Source organism: Monodelphis domestica, chromosome 1, assembly GCF_027887165.1.
Source record: "Monodelphis domestica isolate mMonDom1 chromosome 1, mMonDom1.pri, whole genome shotgun sequence".
NCBI lineage: Eukaryota > Metazoa > Chordata > Mammalia > Didelphimorphia > Didelphidae > Monodelphis > Monodelphis domestica.
In genome coordinates, this window is record NC_077227.1 from 572,466 (window position 1) to 593,629 (window position 21,164).

A 21,164-nucleotide genomic window follows, 5' to 3' on the forward strand; every position below is an offset into this window, starting at 1 on the left:
AAATTTCAAAATTGGATTTTTATTAAAAAACAATCTCCCCCTGAAGTGGGTTTTTAAAAACATCCAATTCAGCTCAGGATGCAATGTTGAGTTATGGGGGTATATGAGTCAATTATCAAAAGTAGAGAATAACAACCAAAAACATAAGGAAAGAGAAAAAATTTTAAAGAAAAAAGAAAAAAATTCAAAATAGGCCCTTATTTGGGTTTAATAAATTTCTAACTGGTCCTTGTAAAGGTCCAATTTAAAGTAGTTTCTATCCCACAAGTCTGTATGACAGAATGCAGTAATATTTCACTTACCCATGTGTAACCAGGACTACAGGAAGTTGCCATAAAATATGAAGAAAAGGAACTAGAATTTTATTTTGATAGGGAAGTGTCACTTCCTGGTTTTATTTTTTGTTATTCTCAGGGATATGGGGAGCCAGGATGATAGTCAAACTTTGGTACTTGCCTGAGTACTTCACAAAGAGTTTAGATACAAGGAAGTCCTACAACTTAACATATGTCAAACGTTGCCACCTCGAGTCACACTACTTTTTTTCTGTGTGCTCTTTTTGGCACTATTCAGGTTAAGTCTGTACTCCTTGTTTTATTCCATTTCCTGGAATCAGACACAAACATTAATCATAGTCCAATAACATTTTATCAATAAATGGCAGGTTTCCACAGTTTAAAACTTTATAGGTATGCATTGATATTATAGCAAGTATTAAACTTATATTACTGCAGAAAAATAATGTTAATTGTATATACCTTTAGTTCAAGAAATGAGAAAAATAAAGGGGGGAAATCAAATATTCTAATCAAAATAAAAGGAAAGCAATAATAAACATAAGGGGTTTGGGAATCAGGCATTCAATGTGTTCCTGAAAATAGTATCTACTTGTCTATGGATTATTATCTCCAATGCATGTGATAGGATGCAGTCAATCGGTCTTAACAGAAGATGCTCTCTTCACATGTGAGCAATGAATCCTAGAGTCTTTCTCTCCAATCTTTATAGATGTTGGAGTCGTTAACATTATTCTGAATGGCCCTTCCCAGGAAGGCTGAGTTGCTCCAGTATGCTTGAAATTCTTAATATATACCCTGTCTCCGGGGTTCAGGTCATGAAGTGAAAAGTCTAGTAGTCCAGGTGGTACTGCAGCTCCGGATTCATGGAGTTCACGCAGTTTGTGCTGTAATTCCTGTATATAGGAAGCAATAGTAGTATCTCCCCCTAATACTGAGGTATATGCAGGGGAGAAAGATTTAGCTTGTATAGGTACATGTCCAAAAAGCATCTCAATTGGTGAGATGCATAGGTCTCCTCTAGACCTGCTTCTAAGATAAAATAGGACCAGAGGGAGAATTTCAGGCCATTTTAAATGTCTCAGTGCAGAATTTTCCAATCATATTTTTAAGTTCTCTGTTCATTCTTTCAACTTGGCCTGAGCTCTGGGGATGATATGGAACATGGAATTTGGGAGTTATCCCCAAGCAAGAATAAATTTGATTTAGGATAGAATCAGTAAATTGACTTCCTCTATCTAAATCAATATGTGCTGGCAGGCCAAAGTGAGGAATAATTTCTTTTAAAAGTACCTTAGCAACAAAAGCCGCTGTGGCTGGGGTAGCAGGAAATGCTTCTGGCCATCTGGTCAGTTGATCTACCATGACTAGACAAAATTTATAATGTCCAGCCTTAGGCATTGTTATGAAATCTATCTGTAGGTGTTCAAAAGGTGTGTAAGCCAGAGGATACCCACCAAAGACTTTTCCATGAAATGCATGTTGGTTATATGCTTGACATGTAGAGCAGGCTGTACACACTTTAGAGGCTATAGTAGTTATACCAGGGGCTATCGATACTCTCTTAACAGAGTCCATGATGCCCTGGGTGCCAAAGTGACCATTTTTATGAATAGATTGGCAAATTTGGTGATAGAAACTTCTAGGGACCAGGGGTTTTTCCTTCAGATGACACCCATACTCCATTAATCTGTTTTGCTTTGAATTTTTGCTTCCATTTTCCCACTTCCTTTTCATTATAGGAAAGTGACAAATTTAAGTCATCAGTGATTGTTAATGTTAAAGTTAATTCAGACCCTTCTATGGCTGCTAGCTTTGCAGCAACATCTGCTTGATCATTTTCCCTAGAGACAAGGTCAGTGCCAACTGTATGGGCAGAGCAATGAACTACAGCTAGGGCTTCAGGCAGCTGGAGAGCAGAAAGAACTTCGTTAATAATTTCTCCATTAGTTATAGATTTTCCAGCTGAGGTTAAAAATCCTCTCTGGAGCCATAGCATCCCGACCGAGTGACAAATGCCAAAAGCATATCTAGAATCCGTATAAATTGTTGCCTTTTTATCCTTGGCAATTATACAGGCATGTTTCAGAGCTATGAGTTCTGCCCCTTGAATGCTAATAGTAGAGAGCAGTGAAACTGACCACTCAGTGACAAATTCTGTAACTAAAACAGCTCCAGTGTAGCGTATGCCATCCCTCCAAAAAGAGGAACCATCAGTAAATAAGACCAGATCTGGATTGTCTAAGGGAATGTCCAAGAGATTGTCTCGAGGCTTTTCTGCCATGGACATCAGTGTTTCACAAGTGTGTAGTGGTTCTCCTGAAGATGGTAAATCTGGAAGCAAGGTGGAAGGGTTAAGGGTTGTACAGAGTTTCAAGGTAATGTTTTTGCTATTTAACAAGGTTATTTCATACTTTGTAATTTGCTGATTCGAGAATACCTGTGTTCTATGCCTTAGCAACAATGCTTCTACCTCATGTGGGCACATTATTGTTAATGGGCATCCTAATACTAGATCAACAGTTTTTGTCACTAGTAAGGCTGTAGCAGCTACTCCTCTAAGACATGGTGGTGCTCCTGATGCTACTGGGTCCAGTTGGTCAGAATAATAAGCAATTGGGTGCTGAGAAGGCCCAAAGTCTGAGTTAAAACCCCTGAAACTACCCCTTTTCACTCATGTACATACAAAATAAATGGCTGGTAATCTGGGATGCCTAGAGCAGGGGCAGACAGGATAGCCTATTTTAGATCTGATAGAGCTGACATGTTCTGGCTCTAATTTCAGTGGTTCAGGAACCAAATCCCATGTTAGTGGTATAAGGAGTTTAGTAATTTCCCCAAGAAGGAATCCATTGTCTGCAAAACCCTGTTGCTCCTAAAATTGCTCTCAACTGTTTCTTAATAGTAGGAGCACTTTGCTTGGGAGAAATAGAGCAGCCACCCACAGTCAGGATGAACTCCAAATATTCTACTTTAGGGAGACACCACTGAACTTTATCCTTCGACATCTTATGCCCTCTTTTGTGCAATTCCAAAAGAAGGTGTTTACTATCTTCCTGATATGCTTGTGCACCTGTTGAAGCCAAGAGTAGATCATTTATGTATTTGATTAATTTACTATTTTTAAATGTTATATTATTTATGCCTTGGCTCAAAATTTGTGCAAATAAACTTGGGCTTTCCACGAACCCTTTTGGCAGGCAATTCCATGTATCTTTGAGCCCTTCCAGGTAAAAGCAAAGATAAGCCTGGAGTTCTCATGTATCTGAGCACAAGTCTACTACTGTAAAGTGTGTCAAGGAAGCTTATCCCCTCCCCCTTCCAGAGTAACTTTACATGTCCCTCAAACATTCCAGACATATGTGAATCTTGAAATTTCTCAGACTTGTGAACCTTAAAAATTCTCAGACCCTACTTCATAAGCTTTAGTTAAGACCATTCCCCATTTGGGCAGTGAAGATACTTGACCAGGAATGTGGGAAGTCTACTCCACCCCTACTTAAGCCTGCTTTAGGGGGAAGAAACTCCTTGCTAAACAATGAGAAATACTTAAACCCATACTTATAGTAAGGCAAAAGTTAAGCTGTGCCTATTGTTAGATCTAATACAAAAGGGTGCTAAGTACCTATAAAGGTCAGGCAACTTGTGAATTTACAAGGAGCAAAGAGGTGAGAAACTTATTCAGAGGTTTTTTTAGGTCTGAACTTAATCAAAAGTTCTAGCTTTCTTAGGTGTGAATTAAGAATGGTCTGTCCTTTGGAAAATGTCTACTGTGATTGGTAGATGTGAGGACTTAGAGGAGGAGACATAGGAGAAAATTCCCTTTAAAAGGAGAGGAAAGACAGTCTCAAGGAGGCTCAAGGACTCTTGCTGGAGCTCCCTCTGAGGAGACTGTCCCTCTGGGGTCTCTCTCTTGGGAGAGTAAGCTGGGAAAGACTGAATTGGAGGAGGCAGCTGGCCAAAGCTGCCTTGAAGGGTCTCTCTCGGGGCTCCCTTTCAGAGATCTTGTGGTGAGTGGATAAAGGACTGACTGATCTTTCTCTTAGGGCTTGGGCCTGGGTTGGCCAGGGCTGGCCTGGGCCAACCTATCCTTTTCTCATTATTTCATTTTCTCTCTCTCTCTCCCTTTCTTTGATTCCTCTTTTGTATTAATTAAAATCTATAAAACCCAGTTGACTTGGGTATATTTAATAATTGGAAATTTTTCCCTGGCAACCACCTTATATTTGATTTTAAAACAAGACAGTCTTGAAACCATATTTTCTGTGGTCACAATTTAAGGCAACCACTATTATCTGCCACAGTTTATGGTCTCAACTATTTTCACTCTTACACATACCACAGTTGCACCAGGTTTGCATCGGCGTATGTTTGGTACATCAATAAAAGTTAAGGTTTGGGGCAGGATGGGGGAGATTCATGAGGAAAAGAAGAGATGGACGAGAAGACCATGAGGGAAGCCTAAGGAGATGGGACAGTGCAGGAGGTGAGGGGGAAATGAGAAAGGAACTAGGCGCCATGCAGCCAGGTTACTTAGGAATTATTGTCTAACCATCCTAATAAACTTTATAAAATATCTACCTCTGGGTAGCAAGAAATATTATTTATTTTTAAGTATTACAAAGGTATGTAGCTGTTCTAGGAATAGAAGAAATACTTGTATGTATGTTGGAAACTACAGAGTGTCTATAACATGGTTGTTCACACCCCTCAGACCCTGTATGAATCTATAGAGGTGCTTGCCATCAGGCCCCATTTTTGTTTTTTAACGGACAGGATGGACATGTTGTATTCAGATTTAGAAGGGATTATTTTTCCCTGTTCGATTAATGAGTTAATTACTGGGGTAATACCCTCAATTGCCTTTTTTGAGAGGGGATACTGAGGAATGGAAGGAAGTGGGAAGGAAGATTTAGTTTTTATCTGCACAGGAACAGCCAACTTAAGTAAGCCTGCATTGGAAGAAGATGTGGCCCAAAGAGATTCTGGTATATCTGCAGGTATTACAAAGGTGGGATGCTCTTTCCCCCCCTGACTCTCTGAGAGAATTATAAGGAGTAAATTTAAAGATTCCTCAGGTACTTCCAATGATAAGGAACCATCTGGGGAACAAGTTATTGTGGCTCTAAGTTTGCATAGAAGGTCCCTCCCCAGCAAATTTAAAGGGGAGACAGGCATCAAAAGGAAGGAATGTTGTACCTCTAGGGGTCCTACAGATGCCATTCTAGGGGAAAGTTTTTTAACTCTTTGGGGGTATTCCTGACACTCCCAGTACACTTTCGGAACCAACGGAATAACAATGTAAATCAGGTGTGCTCTTTAATACAGATCTGGAAGCTCTAGCGTCTAAAAGACAATCATAGGAGTTACCCACCTTTAAGGTAACATGGGGTTCATTAGTATAGGGGGGGCAGTGGATAGGGACAATGGATAGTAGGACATCAGGGTCCAGAAAATCAAAGGTTGTATCCTCTGATTCCTGTGCCCCAGCCTCCTTCCCCCAGACACATTTGTTGTATTTGGGAAGTTCCTTGGGCACCCCCCTGAAGGGCACCCCCTGAGGGGCAGTAGCACCCTGAGTACTTTTTGAATGAGCACCACTTAAATTATATTGTTGTGTAGTCATTTGGTTTGAGTTATCATTTCCTAATATCTATTCCTATAGTTATCATTCTTAAAGTTGTGGTTTCCATTATCATTATTATAGTTATTTCTATAATTATCACTTCTGTAGTAGTAGTAGTAGTCTCTCAGTAACCGAGGATGACGATTGCCTTTGTGCGTTTTCATCTATGGTGTATAGTGTAAACCTTGAAATTTCTCAGACTTGTGAATGTTAAAAATTTCCCCATTGGACTGGGAACATTCCCCATTTTGATGAGAAAACTCCTTGCAATGGAAGGACTTCTACTCCACCCGTACTTAAGACTCCTTTAGGGGAGAAAATTCCTTGCTAAACAATGAAAGTACTTGGACCCATTTAAATTCCTTTTGAGAAGAATTTTAGGTAAAGAAGATGCTACCTCTCTGAATCCAGAACCGAACTGTTGGAGAAGCCACAATGAAGAAGCCTCCAGACCACAAGTTGCACAAAATTGAACTTTGGGTATGGTTGATTGAACATTTATTTGTATGTATGCTTTTATGCCAAAGGGGACTGCCCCCTAACTGGCTGTCAATGCATCCAGTAATTATTGGTTTTGTTTTTTTTTCTCTTATCCTCAAATTATTGTAATCTTTAAATTGATCATGTTTTTATGATCCTTTGGGGAAGGACTTCTTCCCAGAGGATCAAACGGGGGTTGTAAAAAATAGACTCGAATACAGGACTACAATCCCCACAAACCTTTGCTCCACTTCCCCAAAATGCTTTGTAATCTGAGGTGGGCGAGATCAAGAAGGTACTTAAGCTGATTGCAAAGGCTTTTGAGGCTCTCTCTTTTTTTGGACTTCCGTTTTGGAGCAGAGGCGTCTCTTCTATGATGTGAGGTTATTTTGTCTAGGCCTCTGGCCTAGGCACATGCTTCTTACTTGTATATTCTTTAATCCTTAATCCTTAATAAACCTCTAAAAAATATAATACTCCTTGCAGAGATAAACTAATTTCTACCTGCCTCAGTCTCCCCTAAATTTTAACTGTTACAACAGGTGAGTGTGCACAAAGACACTTGTGCGTGAAGGACATTTAAGTGGAAAAACCGATGCACAGAGACAGTCCCACTTTATTGGCATTGGAAGCCTGAGTCCAGTGGCACGAAAGGTCGTTACGCCTGGAGATGTCCTCAGCTGCATTGGATGGCCGTGTTGTCTTTTGTGCTCCAACACGCCCTAAGCACTCCACAGTGCTTTGCTGCATCGCCATCTCAGCCATTGAACCTTCTTGTTGGTTTCTTCCATCTGTTCAGCTGAAGCAGTCTTCACATGCTGGGTGAGCAAAGCCTTGGTTGACCAGGGGTCTACTACCCAATGGCTACTCTCACAAGGTTTTGCCGGTCTGTCGAAGCAGTTGCCCGGGGTGTGGCCGCTGCCACATGCTAGCAACTACTAGGAGCCACAAGTGAGAGCTGGGTGTCAGGTGAGGGTCAGAGGCTGGAGAGCTGCCCTAGAAGGGCACAACAAGCCCTCCATACCAGAGATACTACCCCTCCCTGAGCACCCATACACCCCATCACTTCTATAGTTGTTATTAAACTACATATTCCTTCTGAGTGCCCTGAGTAAAGTTCTACACTCTACCATTCTGTGGCCCTTCTTCTCACAGAATTGGCAGGTAACAGACCGATAATTAGATTCCTGGAGAGGGGCAAGTGCCATTGGTTGAGTATCATGCCCACTCTTCAGTTTAGTAATCATATCTTTTAAATATCTCAATTTTTTCTTCATTTCCTCCATGAGAATATTACTTTCTTCCTCTTTTTCTTTGATTCTCTTTGAAACATATAGAGCTTTTTCCGCAATTCTTCAAGGTCCATCTCCAGCCATCTTGGGCAATGTGTTCTAAAATAATCCCTAATCACTTTGCAAGAGTTATTGACAAAGTGCCTTCTAACTTATCTTATGCAATTTTCTTTAGATAGGTCAAAATCCAGTTATCTACCCCCAAACTCAATTATTCTGTCCATGAATCTGGAGGGTGTCTCTTCCTCATTTTGTTTATTTCTTTCAAATTCTGTCCACATATCTGTACTGTCTGCACACTCTCTCTTTGCTGGTAAGGTGATCTCTCTACAACAGTATAGTTGTAGATAATCCTCAGAGTTGTTATATTCCCATTAGGGATCCTCAGGTGGCCAGTGTGCTGCGTTGGGCCCCCGGGTTTTGTTGACATGAGCAATTATTTTATTTTTCTCATGTTCAGTTAAAAAAGCCTGTAGCAAGTTCTCAACGTCTTTGTAAGACAAATTATGTTGAAAAAATATATCTTTCATCTTTTTTGTTACCAGGAAGGAATCTTTTTCATATGTGGGAATATTTCATGTAAATTCATTTATTTCTTTGGGAGTAAATGGTATATTGTGCCTTAGAGTCACCATATCTCCATTGCATCCTATTTCAGGTACATCTCTTAGAGGAAAAAGACCTCTAGTTTAATTTGGTACCTGTGGGTCAGTTTGACTAGAATGAGTTTCTTTAGAATGCGAGATTACCTTTGGGCTAGAATTGGGTTTTGTGTAGGAGAAGGAACATAAGAAACTGGGATTTCAGGAGAAGGGTCTTGGGGATTAAGTTCAGCCAAGATTTGCAGACCATGAGAGATCCAGTCTGTTAGCTGAGCTATAGGGAAGGTGTTTTCCATCTCTATTTCAGGGAAGGAAATTTCCTCATTTAGAGGTTCAGAAACAGGTCTGTCAGGTTCAGACCTGTTTTTGGTGGGGTGGATATTTGCCAATTGATCCTGTAATAAGCATTTTAAAATGTCTAATTGGGCTTGCATGTTCTCTTGCATGTTTTTTGTTTTCCTGTGTTTTATCTTCAGATTTTTGCATTTCAGCTTCAAATTTTTTTATGTTAGTATCTCGTAACACATTACTGAGGAGTATAAAAATGACATTACCTAATAACAAAAAATTGAAGGTATCCTGAATTCCTCAATGTCCCTAATTCTTCAACCGCCATATAAATGTCAAAGAATGTAGTATTCATATATATATATTCATTCATTCAATTCAAATGAAGGAGAAGCGAGAGAAATAAAAATGTTTTATACTCACCAGGTCTCGCAGCTGTGTTTCAAACTGTTTAAAAGACAGACTTAAGTAAGTAATAAAGAAAGGAAAGCAATTTCACAGAAATTTGAGGGTCCTTTTCACAACCTTTGTGGATTAGCCAGACTGTCAACATAATTTTAGGGTTGTGACTTTAAATCTAGATTTAAATGGTTGCCTAATAAAATTCCCAAGTTAGTCTGGAAATTTATGGTAATATAATTAATACAGAGGAAAGAGGATATAGGATTTATCCTACCTGGCCTATGCCAGGGAGAGTTTTAAACTCCCTGCATCTAGGTCTCTGAGGAAGATTAGAGGCTTCTGAGAGGAAAAAGTTGAAAAGTAAAGGAGGAAAATTCAGCCAGAAACTCACCACCGAACTGGACAATAGCTTGTAGCCACGCTAAGATGCCGAAAGGCTCAGCATGCAGCTCTCAACTAACTCTTCACCGCCAATCAGGGAAAGAGAAACAGAGACGAAAAAATCCCAAATATATTCACCCTTGTGTCTCCACCTCTAAATGTTCATATCTACCAATCACATCAAAATATTACTCCAGGACTGCCCATACTTTTAGTTCTCATCTTCTTTGATTAGATTATATCTTTTGAGCTACTTCACACTTCTTTGTTAAGTTCACCTTTTGTTAGTTAATTGAACTTTTTGTGACTAATTTAAACTTTATAGTTACTTAACATCTTTTTTGTATTAAGATACTTGACCTTTTGCAATTAATTTATCTTTATAGTTACTTAAGACCTTTTTGTATTAAGACCTAAAAATAGACTTAGCTTAAAGTTCTAGCTTCACTATGTGAGATTTAAAAATGGTTGAGGTCTTAAACTGTAGTGATTAAAATAGTGGAAGATATAAATTGTGATAGATATAAGAGAGGGTGAGTAAATTTGACCGCAGAAATAGGTTTCACTACTGTGTCTTGGGTTTTAAAATCAAATATAAGGTGGTCACCAGGGAAATATTCCCAATTATTCAAATACCCAAGTCAATTGGGTTTTATAGAGATTTTAATTAACAATACAATGAGTAATCAAAGAAAGAGAGAGTAAGAAAGGAATAAGTATGAAGGGCCTCAAGTCAATATGTCCTAGACCTGAGTCTTAAAAGAGAAATCAGTCAGTTTTTTAATACTCACCACAAGGTCTGACTAAACAAGGATTTTACTGACACCAGGCCAGTGCCATCTCAGCTGACTTCACCTTCCCACCAGAGACTGTTCCAAAGGGCCTCTCTCCAGAGCCTCCAGAGGGACAGAGTCCCCTTAGAGGAGCTCCAGGGAGACCTCCTTAGAGATTGTCCTCCAAGAGCTTCCCTTCTCCAGAGCCTCTCTCAAGAGATTCTTCCCAAGCGGTACTCATCAGAGATCCTCCAAAAGGATATCTCTCTTCAAGAGATTCTGCTTTTTCTTATATAGTGGTTTTTCTCCCATGTCACCTCCCCTAAGTCCCTACATCTACTAATCACTGTAGACGCTTTCCAAAGGACTGCCCATCTAAATTCCTGCTAAGTCAACCAAGATCCTCAGTAAATCTGAACCAGTGAAAGCACAGCTGAGTCAACTAATCTCATTAAGACAAAACTTGCCCGACCCTTTTAGGTACCTAGCATCTCATTGTATCAATTCTAAAAACAGGCCTGGCTCAAAGAACTCCTTGCCCCACCATAAGCATGGATCCAAGTACTTTCCTTGTTTAGCAAGGAGTTTTTTTTTCCCCTAAAGCAGTCTTAAGTACATTTCTCAGTAGGGAAATTTGTTCCAATTAAGAATTCCCTGATGGGGAAATTTTTAACATTCACAAGTCTGAGAGATTTCAAGATTTACAACTATAAGGTGAGAACTAAGTACTTTCATTATTCAATCAGGAGATTAGAACTTTATCTTCCCCTAAAGTATGTCTAAGTAGGGTGGATTAATTTTAAAGTTCACAGTATCACATTTGATATTGGAACATAATATTGAAGTTGCTGAGTATAATGTTCTCCTGGTTCTGCTTATTTCACTTAGGTATTCCTAGCTTTTTCTGAAACCATCCTGTTCATCATTCCTTATAGCTCAGTAGTATTCCATCACCATCACATACCAGTTTCTTCAATCATTTCACAATTGAGGGACATCGCTTTAGTTTTCAATTCTTTGCCATCACAAAAAGAGCAGCTATAAATACTTGGTACACACCCATTTTTAAAAAAAATCTCTTTGGCATATTAACCTATTAGTGGTATGACTGGATCAAAAAGTATTCATTTTTGGGGAGGTATAATTCAAAATTGTCCTCCAGAATGGTGGATCAGTTCACAACTACAACAGCATTGTATTAGTGTCCCAATTTTGCCACATGCCCTCCAACATTAATCATTGTCCTTCACTGTCATATTGGTTAATCTGATAGGTGTGAGGTGGTACTTCAGAGTTGTTTTAGTTTGCATTTCTCAAATCAAGAGGGATTTCAAACATTTTTTTCATATGATTATTGATAGCTTTGATTTCTTAATCTGAAAACTGCCTATTTATATCCGTTGATCAATTATCAACTGAGGAATGATTTAGATTCTTATAAAATTGACTTAGTTCTTTATATAGTTGAGAAATGAGGCATTCATCAGAGAAATTATAATGTTCCCACAGTTTGATATTTCCCTTCTAATCTTGGTTGCATTGGTTGTTTGTACAAAAACTTATCAAAATAATGATAATCAAAATTATCCATTTTACATATTGTAATGATCTCTATTCTCCTCTTCTCCACAGATATAAATAGTAAGCTATTTTATGTTCCCCTAATTTACTTATATCACTTTTTATATTTAAATCATATGCTTATTTTGGTTTTCGTAGAGTCCAGCTCATACGTAGAATTCTTGTGTGGGTGGAAGGAGGTTGGTAGCTGGAAAGTAACAGATTAAACTTATAGGTTAGACAGAATGAGACATAGAAGAATCAGAGAAACAAGAAACACAGAGACTAGACATAAGTGTGGTGTCATCAGGTCAGCCTGTCAGCTTCTCCTCAGATGGTCAGAGGTTCAAGAGTGACTCAGCTGAACTGCCTTTATTCAGGAAAGTAGGAATGGGGGTTGCGGCATGTCAATCAAACAGGTGTCATGGCAGTAATATTAGCATCATATTGGCCATCAACAACAAGATAAAGGAACAGATACCAACACAATGCTCCTTTGAAAGTCATTCTTCCTTCGGAGCACTGGCGCCCTCTCATTCAGATGCTGAGTACAGGTCTTTGACATTATACTGCAGATCACAGTAAAGGCTTGATTTCTAGGTTCAGGAAAATTTAATACCCAGTGAATTTAAGGATTCAGAAATCGATCTTATGAAATATTAGAAATATATCCATGTGTGGTCCATGAACACTTTGCTCCATAGAGTCAGCCATTGAATACGTCTTTAATATCTTCCTGATTCATGAAACCCTAACCCCTACTTAACCTTAAGTGGTGGGAGGTTTGCAACCCACAAACTGGGTGACAACTCAGAAACATGTGAATTCTATTCCTTCTACTGATACCTTCCCAATCCAAATTTGTTATTAAATTCATCTTGAGTTAAATAACCTGCAGTCAGATAAGAGGAGAACTATCATTTCAGGGGGACATAGAGGGAGCAGAGTCTAAGGTCAGCCATTCAACCATAAACAGTCCTTATTGGACCCCTGTTAGGCAACCTTGGGGGAGGGGGGCTTGTCACTCAGGAAGGTCCATGCTTATCTGCCCTGGGGTATCTTCAACATCAATCAATAGAGAAGACATCCCCTCAAGCTATCATAGTTGGCCCATTTTCTGGAATCCCATTTTTCTGAGAGCTTCTCAACAAGGGCTATTTCTCTCCTTTTACCTCACTAGTATCCATATTCTCTCTATCCCTTCAACTCCTCCATTCCCTGTTAAAAAAACATTCCTTATCCCCTGTATCTCTTCAATCCTCTACAATTCCTTTAACTACTACATAGGAGGAGAGGTAACACCTTTAGAGGTGAGAAGTCAATACCACAGACACTGCCCCTAGGCAGGGCTGCACAATTTGGAAATTGTGATTGGTCCCTGTGGGCCAGGAAACCACCAAAAAAGCCAGGAAATCCTTGGGCTGGAGCAGTCTCCTGAAGTTGAGTCTCCTGGAGATAGTCTTCAAGGGAACTTCATCCTAGATTGTGGCTCCTGGACTACTTTGTTGGGTGATTAAAAGGCAGACTCCCTTCCTAGAGACTAGCTTCCATCTTGGAGGAGGCCTTGTGGTTACTCACTACTGGCCCTCCTGGCTGAGGACTAGTATGGCTATTTTCTCTAACCTCTTTCACATTTCTCTACTTCATTGTTTCCCCTCTATTTTGGTAAATAAATTTCTGACTTAAGATTTCATAATTTCAGCGACCATATTATTTCATATAATTTAAGTCCAACCATTAAATTTAATGTTTACAACTGGGATATGAAGCCAAGATAAAATCACCAGCAGGACAAAATTTAGATAATATTGCTAAAGACTGTATGGGTGAAAGAAGTTACTTTATAAAAAAGGTTGGACTGAATTATTTGAGAATAAGGTCACCAGGAATTTTATTAATTCCAAAGAGATTTATTTACAAAATATAGAAAGAATGAAGTTAGGAAGTGAGAGAGAGGATAGGGTAAGATATCTAAGCCTAAGCACTATGTATTTTGCTCCTGGTCCCTGCCTCAACCCAAGCAGGGAGAGTTAGTCCTGAGGAACTGGGGATGTCTCTCTCAAGAGGTGGGTCACTCTTGAGGCTAGTCTCTTCAGAAAATCCAGGTAAGGATTCAGTTTTTTCACTCACCACATGTCAGTCCAAAAGAAAAGATTGAAGGACAGCCTCACCAGGAACAGGGTCTCGGGTCCACTTAGCGGAATCTTCTTCAACCTCTAACTCGAACTCAGAAGAAGTTGAAGTCCTCTCTGAGGATCTCAAGACCATTCTCCTCTCGAATCTCAGATGAATCTCTTCCACAGGAAGTTATAGCTCCCTTTAAAAGACACTTCCTTTTGTGTTACTTCCTGTGCCTTCCTCTAATTTTACATCTACCAATCACAGCTGAAGCTTTGCTTTAGGACAGCCCAGGGGCTGTCAGTTTGATTCTGATTTGTCACCTACTATTGCACACGTGGGTCTCAGACTTTCCCACTAAATGATTAAGTAGGATGTTTATAAGTTTTGGTGATTAAGTCTAAAAATGGGCAGATATCTCCACTCAACTTTAAGTAGGGTGTTTACACTTTTGGTGATTAAATCTAAAAGTGGGCAGGGGAGTTAATTTCATTTTCACAATCAGGGGAGAGTTAATCTTTATAAGACTTAGAATTTTCTACAAACATTAATCCGTTCTTCACAGTTAACAGAAAATTAAAACCTAAGGTAGCTTCATAAAATTTTGATCTGGTATTAAAAAATACTCCAACCAAAGCCAAAAGTAAATAGATATTTTTAAAATGGTACATATCTATAAAAGAGAATAATTTAAATAAACAATAGCAATTGAATAAACTACTCAAATGCCTAGATAGAAATATCATTAATGAAAGATTATACATTTCATGGAAAAAATCTAGAATGTGTCTGTACACCAAATGCAAATTGTAAACGTTTCCAAATTTTTAGACAAAGCAGACTCAAAAACTATTTTAACAATGACTTTAGACCACCAAGACTCTGATTAATCTCCAGTTCACGTGTCATATGTATAATTACTTAAAAAAATAAAATTTTTTACTAACTAGTAATATATTGAGTATTACCAAAACACGTACTTTGTGCAAGCATGAGTCTACAAAAACTGAAAATACGTTTTATGATTTTTACTATGAACTAAAAGCTTAAGGTAAATTGGTTATGACAGTGTAAAAAAAAATGTTACCTATGACGATAATGTTGGTTCTCTTCCAAGTCACTAACAAAGCTGGGAAAATTATTCTTTTTAGAGTAAACAGAGACTAGGCAAACTGATGAGAAAAAAAAAAAAGAAATACCATACTATATACCAACCATACTGCATTTGAAAGGAACATCATCCATCCCAGAACTATCAGTTTTTTATAGAATTATATAACATGGGGGTTGAGGCTTTTCCCTTTATTTACACAGTAAATGAAGGGTTGTAGATCCACACCTAGTCATCAAGCCAGAAGCAACAGACATATGTGGTAGAGGACCCTTGTGAACAATGGAGCATGAAGAACACAAAGGACCACCCTGAGAGCCCAAGCCACAGAATCCATGACTTGGGGACAAGCCAAAAGAACAGTTCATGTCAGAACAATTCCTGGAGTTGGCAAGCCTCCTCAAGACTGATGAGTCTTAACTAAGCCACTTATTTAAGCCACATTTATCAGCTTACAGAAAACTGTCTAGATTCAATGAGATAAACCAAACCCTTTGTACCAAACCTGTACATCATTACCTTCCATTGTGAATGTGAAAAGCTTACCTAAGCTTGTTTCAGACTCTCCATATAATGGAAACGATAATCAATAAACTTTGCCTTGATTAGCTACCAGCTTATCTCTGGCCCTCCTTAACCCAAACCTATTTTCTCATCTCCCCCACCCCATACTGGGGTCCCTTCAATTATTTGGTAGAGCCAGTCTCTCTCATCTCTCCAGTGTGAATTGTCTGGTGTAGGGTCAGTCAGCTTCTCCAGAGAAAACCTTCCCCACAAATGTTACATTGAAAAGGTTTCTTTCTAGTATGAATCCTATTATGCCTGGTAAGATCTGAGTTACTGTAAAAGGCCTTCCCACATTCACTGCATTTGAAAGGTCTCTCGCCAGTATGAATTCTACTGTGATTACTAAGATCATACTTCCCAGAGAATGCTTTCCCACATACACTGCATTCATGAAGTCTTATTCCTTCATGAGTTCTCCTCCTGTGTCCTGAAAGGTGAGAGCTTGACCGGAATGTCTTCCCACATTCATTGCATTCATATGGTTTCTCTCCAGTATGAGATCTCTGATGTAAAGTTAGGCTTGTGCTCCTAGAAAAGGCTTTCCCACAGTCACTGCATTTAAAAGGTTTCTCTCCAGTATGGATTCTGTAATGTGCTTTAAGAGCCCCTTTATGCAGGAAGGCCTTTCCACATTCATTGCATTTGTACCGTCTCTCTCTACTCTGACAACGAGAGTAAAGTTTAGCACGACCTGTCTTCCTCCATTTAGTTAACTCATTACACTCTTTCCCCCTATCAGTTGTCTGGTGTGGACCACATTCATTAATACGAGGGAATGAATTCTCCCTTTCATGAACTTTCTCTTCAGAAAGAATTCCACGTTTTTTATGCAGCCCAAATCATGGCCCAGCACTTTCTGACATTTTGTAACCTTATTACGACGTTTCTTCCTGGAATGGATTTGATCACTTTGTCCTTGGTTCAAATACATGGTGGAACGTCCTCTCTGGTTATCTCCTTTCTGGCCCTGCATAACTACAGATGCTCCCTGTTGTGGAAAAAGGCCTGGCTCTGGGCTAGAGGTCTGACTGTATTTATCATATGCAGAGCCTCCAGCCTCATTGGGAGGTTCTGCTTGGATTATTTTTATTCCTCTAGAAGGTTTCCCCTCCATTCTCTGCTTTCTCTTCAACCTGCCATCACACTCCCAGGCTTTCTCCATCTTGCAGATTCTTAGATCATCCTCCAAGAACTTTTCCTGGGATAAGACTTTCACAGAAATACTCATCTTGGGAGCCGACTCCTTGGTCTGCAGCCTCGATTCCCAACCTGAAAGAAAGAATATGAACAGAGCTTTTCCTTGGATGAATCAGCTTTTGTCTAGGCGTCATTTGACCCAATAATCAGGCTGCTACAAACACTGTCCTTGTTTTCATGTAAATGGAAATCAGTTTACGTGTCTTCTAAAATTTCTTTGCATTCACCAAGCTTATCCTTTGATATGGGTGAATAATATTAAATTAGCTGAAGGTGGGAAAACTGATGCAGGGACCTCAGAATCATTACAGGTGGGGATGACTGCTGACTGCCCTACACCATGTATGAATGTAACCTGGAATATATGTGTCTATACATGTTTATGTATACTATTGTTATCCATTATAGACAAAGACATGGACACACAAGACTGCCTCAGAAGCAGTACATAGCAACAATTTAAGACACAAGGTAAGGATTTAAAAAGAAGAGCCCAAGGAAGGGCCGGGTCAGGAAAAACTCTCAAGGCCAACAAGGAAGGGCTGTAAAAGGACACACAAACCTGGCAAAATCTTCACCTGAATTAGACCTCTGGAAGGAGTCATGAGATTATGATCAGGGGGTCTAAGGAAAAGAATTCATGTGTAGCTCTGACACTGAAGAATTCCATTTTGCTTTCCACAAAAGATTAAGACAACCCAGAGCTCCACCCACAATGGAATTTCTTTTCCTTACTATGAAGGTACCAGCAGAACCTGGTCATTTGTATCCATACCTTGAGGCAAAATGATTCAAAGTGGAGGAGGCAGGAAGGAATTCTATGTGGGGTCTGTGGCAGAGAGAGGAGTTCCTGGCCCAGAAGGTCACTGAGGGGATCACCCAGGAGCCCATTCTCTGTGGGCTGAGAGATGAATGACCAGCAGAGCTGTGTATGGGTTGTTGTGTCCGCACCAGGGTCAGGCACTCATCTACTCCCTCACTCACCTGGCCAGCAGCTTCTTAGGACACCACCAGTTGGAATCCAATGTGGTTCCCCTGACTCCAGCTCAGAGATCCTCACATCCTTGTTTGAATCAGCAAGGCCTAGTTATGGGAAAGGACAAAGAGATGAAGAGGGAGGATGATCTCCCAGGCCCTTAGGAACAAGCTAGTATAGAGCCTGGGTGCCATGGAGCTGCTTAGAGAAAACATCTCAAGGCTGATCTGGTTTGTTTCCCTGGGAAGACACAGGACTGGAACAAGGAATGGAGGGGGGTTCTGAAAGACAAGGGTTCATTCGATCCATTCAATACTGAGGTATTGGGAGCTTGGCTGACTTCAAGTACTTCCCCTGAGCCTTGAGAAGGTCCCTGTGGTCTGAGGGAGCAGAGCTGGGCTGGGACCACACAGTAAAGCCCTACATTGCTAGACAAACAAAACGAGAGCCTTTCACAGCAGGGACAGCCTGGCTTTTGGCCTGGTTAGCATAAGAAGTGCTCAGGCCATTACAGGCCAGAGAATCCCAGCTGCACCCTGGACAGGGCCCAGGAGAAGGAAGCAGATCCCCTTCCATGGGCAGATCCCAAGGCCCAGAAGAGCCCTCCTCACCCAGGCAGACCAGGTTCCTGTAGTTCTCCAGCATCACCTCCCAGAACAGTTCCTTCTGGGGAGGGTCCAGGAGCCTCCACTCCTCCCAGGTGAAGTCCACGGCCACATCCTTGAATGTCACGGAGGCCTGAAACAACATATAAATGGGCTCAGCCCGGGACCACAGCCCAGAGGGCCCTGGGAGGGGAAGGCAAGTGGGCAGGAAGGACAAGGGCTGATTCGGACCCCAGCCTGGGCTCCCACCCTCAGGCTGGCCTGGATGCTGAGTCAGGACACACAGAACAGCCACTGATCAGTCAGCCAGCACTGAGGGAGAGTCTGTCCTGTGCCAGGCTCTGGGCCAAGCCGTGGGCATACAAAGAAGGGCCAACACAGAGCCTGGCCTCAAGGAGCCCCCAGTCTAATGGGGAGACGCCATGCACATGACTGGTGACAGCCAAGGTCTGGCCAACACTTCTCTCACCACCCCCTCGGGAAGGCAAGTCCTCTCTTGTCCCTATTTACAGATGAGCAAACTGAGGCTCAGAAGGGTGGGGGGGGTTGTTCATGGTCACACAGACAGGGTCAGAGCTGGTCCCCTCCCTGACTCCAGGCCCGTCCACAGCCCTTCCCAGCAGGCCATGCTGCCTCCCACTCAACAGCTCAGCTTCCCCTTTGGACATCTCCCAAAGGCAGCAGAACCAGCAACAGGCACTTGTGAGGGGCCAAGCACATGCCAGGCACTGAGAAACTGGATGGGAACACCAAGAGACGGGACATGGGGGTGATGGAGGGCCTCCACCAAGGCCTCAGGCTGCCTGGAAGAATACAGGAGGAGGAGGTGATGGAGGCCTGGACATGGGGAGGCAGCCAGGCTGTGGAGGCCTGTGAAGGCCCAAAGGAGTCTCTGTTGGGCTGTCGAGAGAGCAGAACCCAGGCTGAGGGGGAAACAGGGTCAGGCGCCATTTTAGGACAATGGCTGGAGCCAGAGTGGGCTGGAGCAGCCATGGGGGATCCCGTCCTGCCTGGAAGTGTGTCCTCTGCATCTGCACAGGAGCCCTTCTTGTCTGTGTCCTGCACTCGGGCCTGATTCTGGCCTTCAAGGCCTCGATGCCAGCTGACAGTGGGCTGTCCTAGCCTGGCCCTCGGTGGAGCCCAGAACCCAGAACCCGGCCTCGAGATCAGCTGCTCCTGCTTCCTGGACGTCCTCCTTCCTCTGGGCCTCGCCATTCTGGCTTCCCCAGCCTGGCCTGAAGCCTCCCAATTGGGCCTGGGCACGTGCTGGGCCCAAAAGAGACCCGACTTCTCGGCCCAGGAGAATGGGAGGGGGGGGGGGGGGGGCGGAACCTGCCATCCACAGGGAAAATGCGGCCAACCAGGAAGGAGCTGCAGAGCGTCTACACCTGGGGCCTGAGCCTCCTTGTCAGGAGAGAGGAGTGTCTACACCTGGGGCCTGAGGCCAGGGGAGAGGCTGCTGCTTACATGGGGGGTCTTGCAGGGCTCTAGCCCGGTGCCCTCTCCACACTCCTCCAGGCTCTCCATCACAGATCGGAGGGTTCCCAGAAGGCAGCTGGAAGGGAAAAGATATGGATGAGGGGGCTCAGCCCCTCCTTCCAGGAAGATCCCAGAACCACCCCCAATGGGGGTGGGGGAGCTCCTTTGCTCCCTGCTCTCAGGTCAGCCCCAGAAGCCCTGAAGCGCCCAGAGGGTGACCTTCTGGGTTCTGGGTGCCAGAGAGGCTCATGGGAAAGAGGAGCTGAACTGTGCTAGCGTCAGAGGCTCTTGTGCAGGGGGAGAAGCCCCAGAAATGTAGGGAGGCAGGGGAGGGGTCTGGAGGAAGGGGGAGTCCCTGGTGGTAGCCACATGAGAACAAGGATTTGGGGAGCGGGAAACAGAAGGAGGAAGGGAGAGGGAAGAGTGGGACAGGATGGGGCTTAGGGGAGGGGCAAGTGGGGGAACTGTGGTTCTCTGGGGGCAGGCAAGTGAGAGCAGCGACTTGGGGAGCGGGAGAGGGATGGAGCGAGGGAGAGAAGGAGGAAGTGAAGGGGAGGAGGGGTGGAAAGAATAGAGTTCGGGTGGGGGCGGGGCGGCTCCTTTCCAGAGCCCGCCCACAGGAACAGGGGCCTCACCTCCTTGGGGATAGGACAAACTGTGCAGGAGCCCAGCGCCACCGGAATCCGGGACGGGGAAAGCCAAGGTAAAGAACCCGGAAAAGCCTAGTTTAAAATCCTCAGAGCCCGCCCCCAAGCCAGCCCCGCCCCCTGCCCAGGCCACACCCCCAGATGGAGCCCGTTTAGCCACACCGACACGGGCCCCGCCCCAGGCGAGAGAATTTCCTCCCTCTTTCTCTGCTGTTCCTCCAGGCTGAGTGCTCCTATGCTGGGGTTTCTTACCCTGCCCCTGCCCCAGCCTCCACCGCGCCGTCTTCCGAGTGCTGTCTTCCGGCGCGCTGTCCCGGCCTCTGCCGGTGGGGAGGGTGCCAGAGAGGCTAATTGTACCCTGGTAGCCTCGACTCCTCCCGCTGTGGGCAAAGGGGGGCCCCCTCAGCCTCTTCCCAGGACCTGCCTTCTGGCCCCTGTTCCGTTCCGCGGCAGAATCCCCGTGACCCGACGGGGCTGTGCCGGCCTGGCTTCCTCTCGGGGGAGCTCGTCTTCCGGAAGCTCCCAGCCTGGCCCCGGGCCCCGAGGGAAGCCGAGGCCGCCCAGTCCCCCCGAGCTCCCAGGAGGGAGCTGGGAGAGCCGGCTCGCCAGAAGGACCCTCTCCGGGTTTCTGGGCTTCTCTTCTGGGACTGAGGCCTCTCCCAGCCCCTTTGCCGGGCCCCTGGGGCGCCCGTCCCCGCTTTCTCCGGTCCTCCCTCAGGCGGGGGAGGAGAGCCTGAGCTCTTCGGTTCTGCGGGCATCCCCAG

The 21,164-nt window shown here is 43.1% G+C and overlaps 2 protein-coding genes across 4 annotated transcripts in view; one reads left to right on the top strand and one right to left on the bottom strand.

Annotated features, from left to right (window-relative positions):
- Positions 1-11,996: 11,996 nt before the first annotated feature.
- On the bottom strand, positions 11,997-20,782 carry LOC130453802 (zinc finger protein 184-like). Of its 3 annotated transcripts, none has more exons than XM_056794645.1 (5): positions 20,653-20,782; positions 19,742-19,829; positions 18,281-18,407; positions 17,678-17,776; positions 11,997-16,765 (listed from the first exon to the last, which is right to left on the bottom strand). In XM_056794645.1, exons 2-5 carry the CDS (start codon positions 19,799-19,801, stop codon positions 16,206-16,208), a joined length of 846 nt encoding a protein of 281 aa, XP_056650623.1. In that variant the 5' UTR covers positions 19,802-19,829; positions 20,653-20,782; the 3' UTR covers positions 11,997-16,205. The 3 variants fall into 3 exon arrangements, 2 of the variants coding, with proteins under 2 accessions (XP_056650623.1, XP_056650626.1); XM_056794648.1 differs by having other exon boundaries at positions 20,389-20,673; XR_008911371.1 differs by lacking the exons at positions 19,742-19,829; positions 20,653-20,782 and adding an exon at positions 20,389-20,492.
- The window catches only part of LOC100619527 (zinc finger protein OZF-like), a 73,768-nt gene continuing 72,933 nt past the window's right edge, over positions 20,330-21,164 (top strand). Inside the window, exon 1 of the mRNA XM_056794582.1 lies at positions 20,330-20,456. The gene's annotated coding sequence lies outside the window, so the exon portion shown is untranslated. The remainder of the gene's footprint in view (positions 20,457-21,164) is intronic.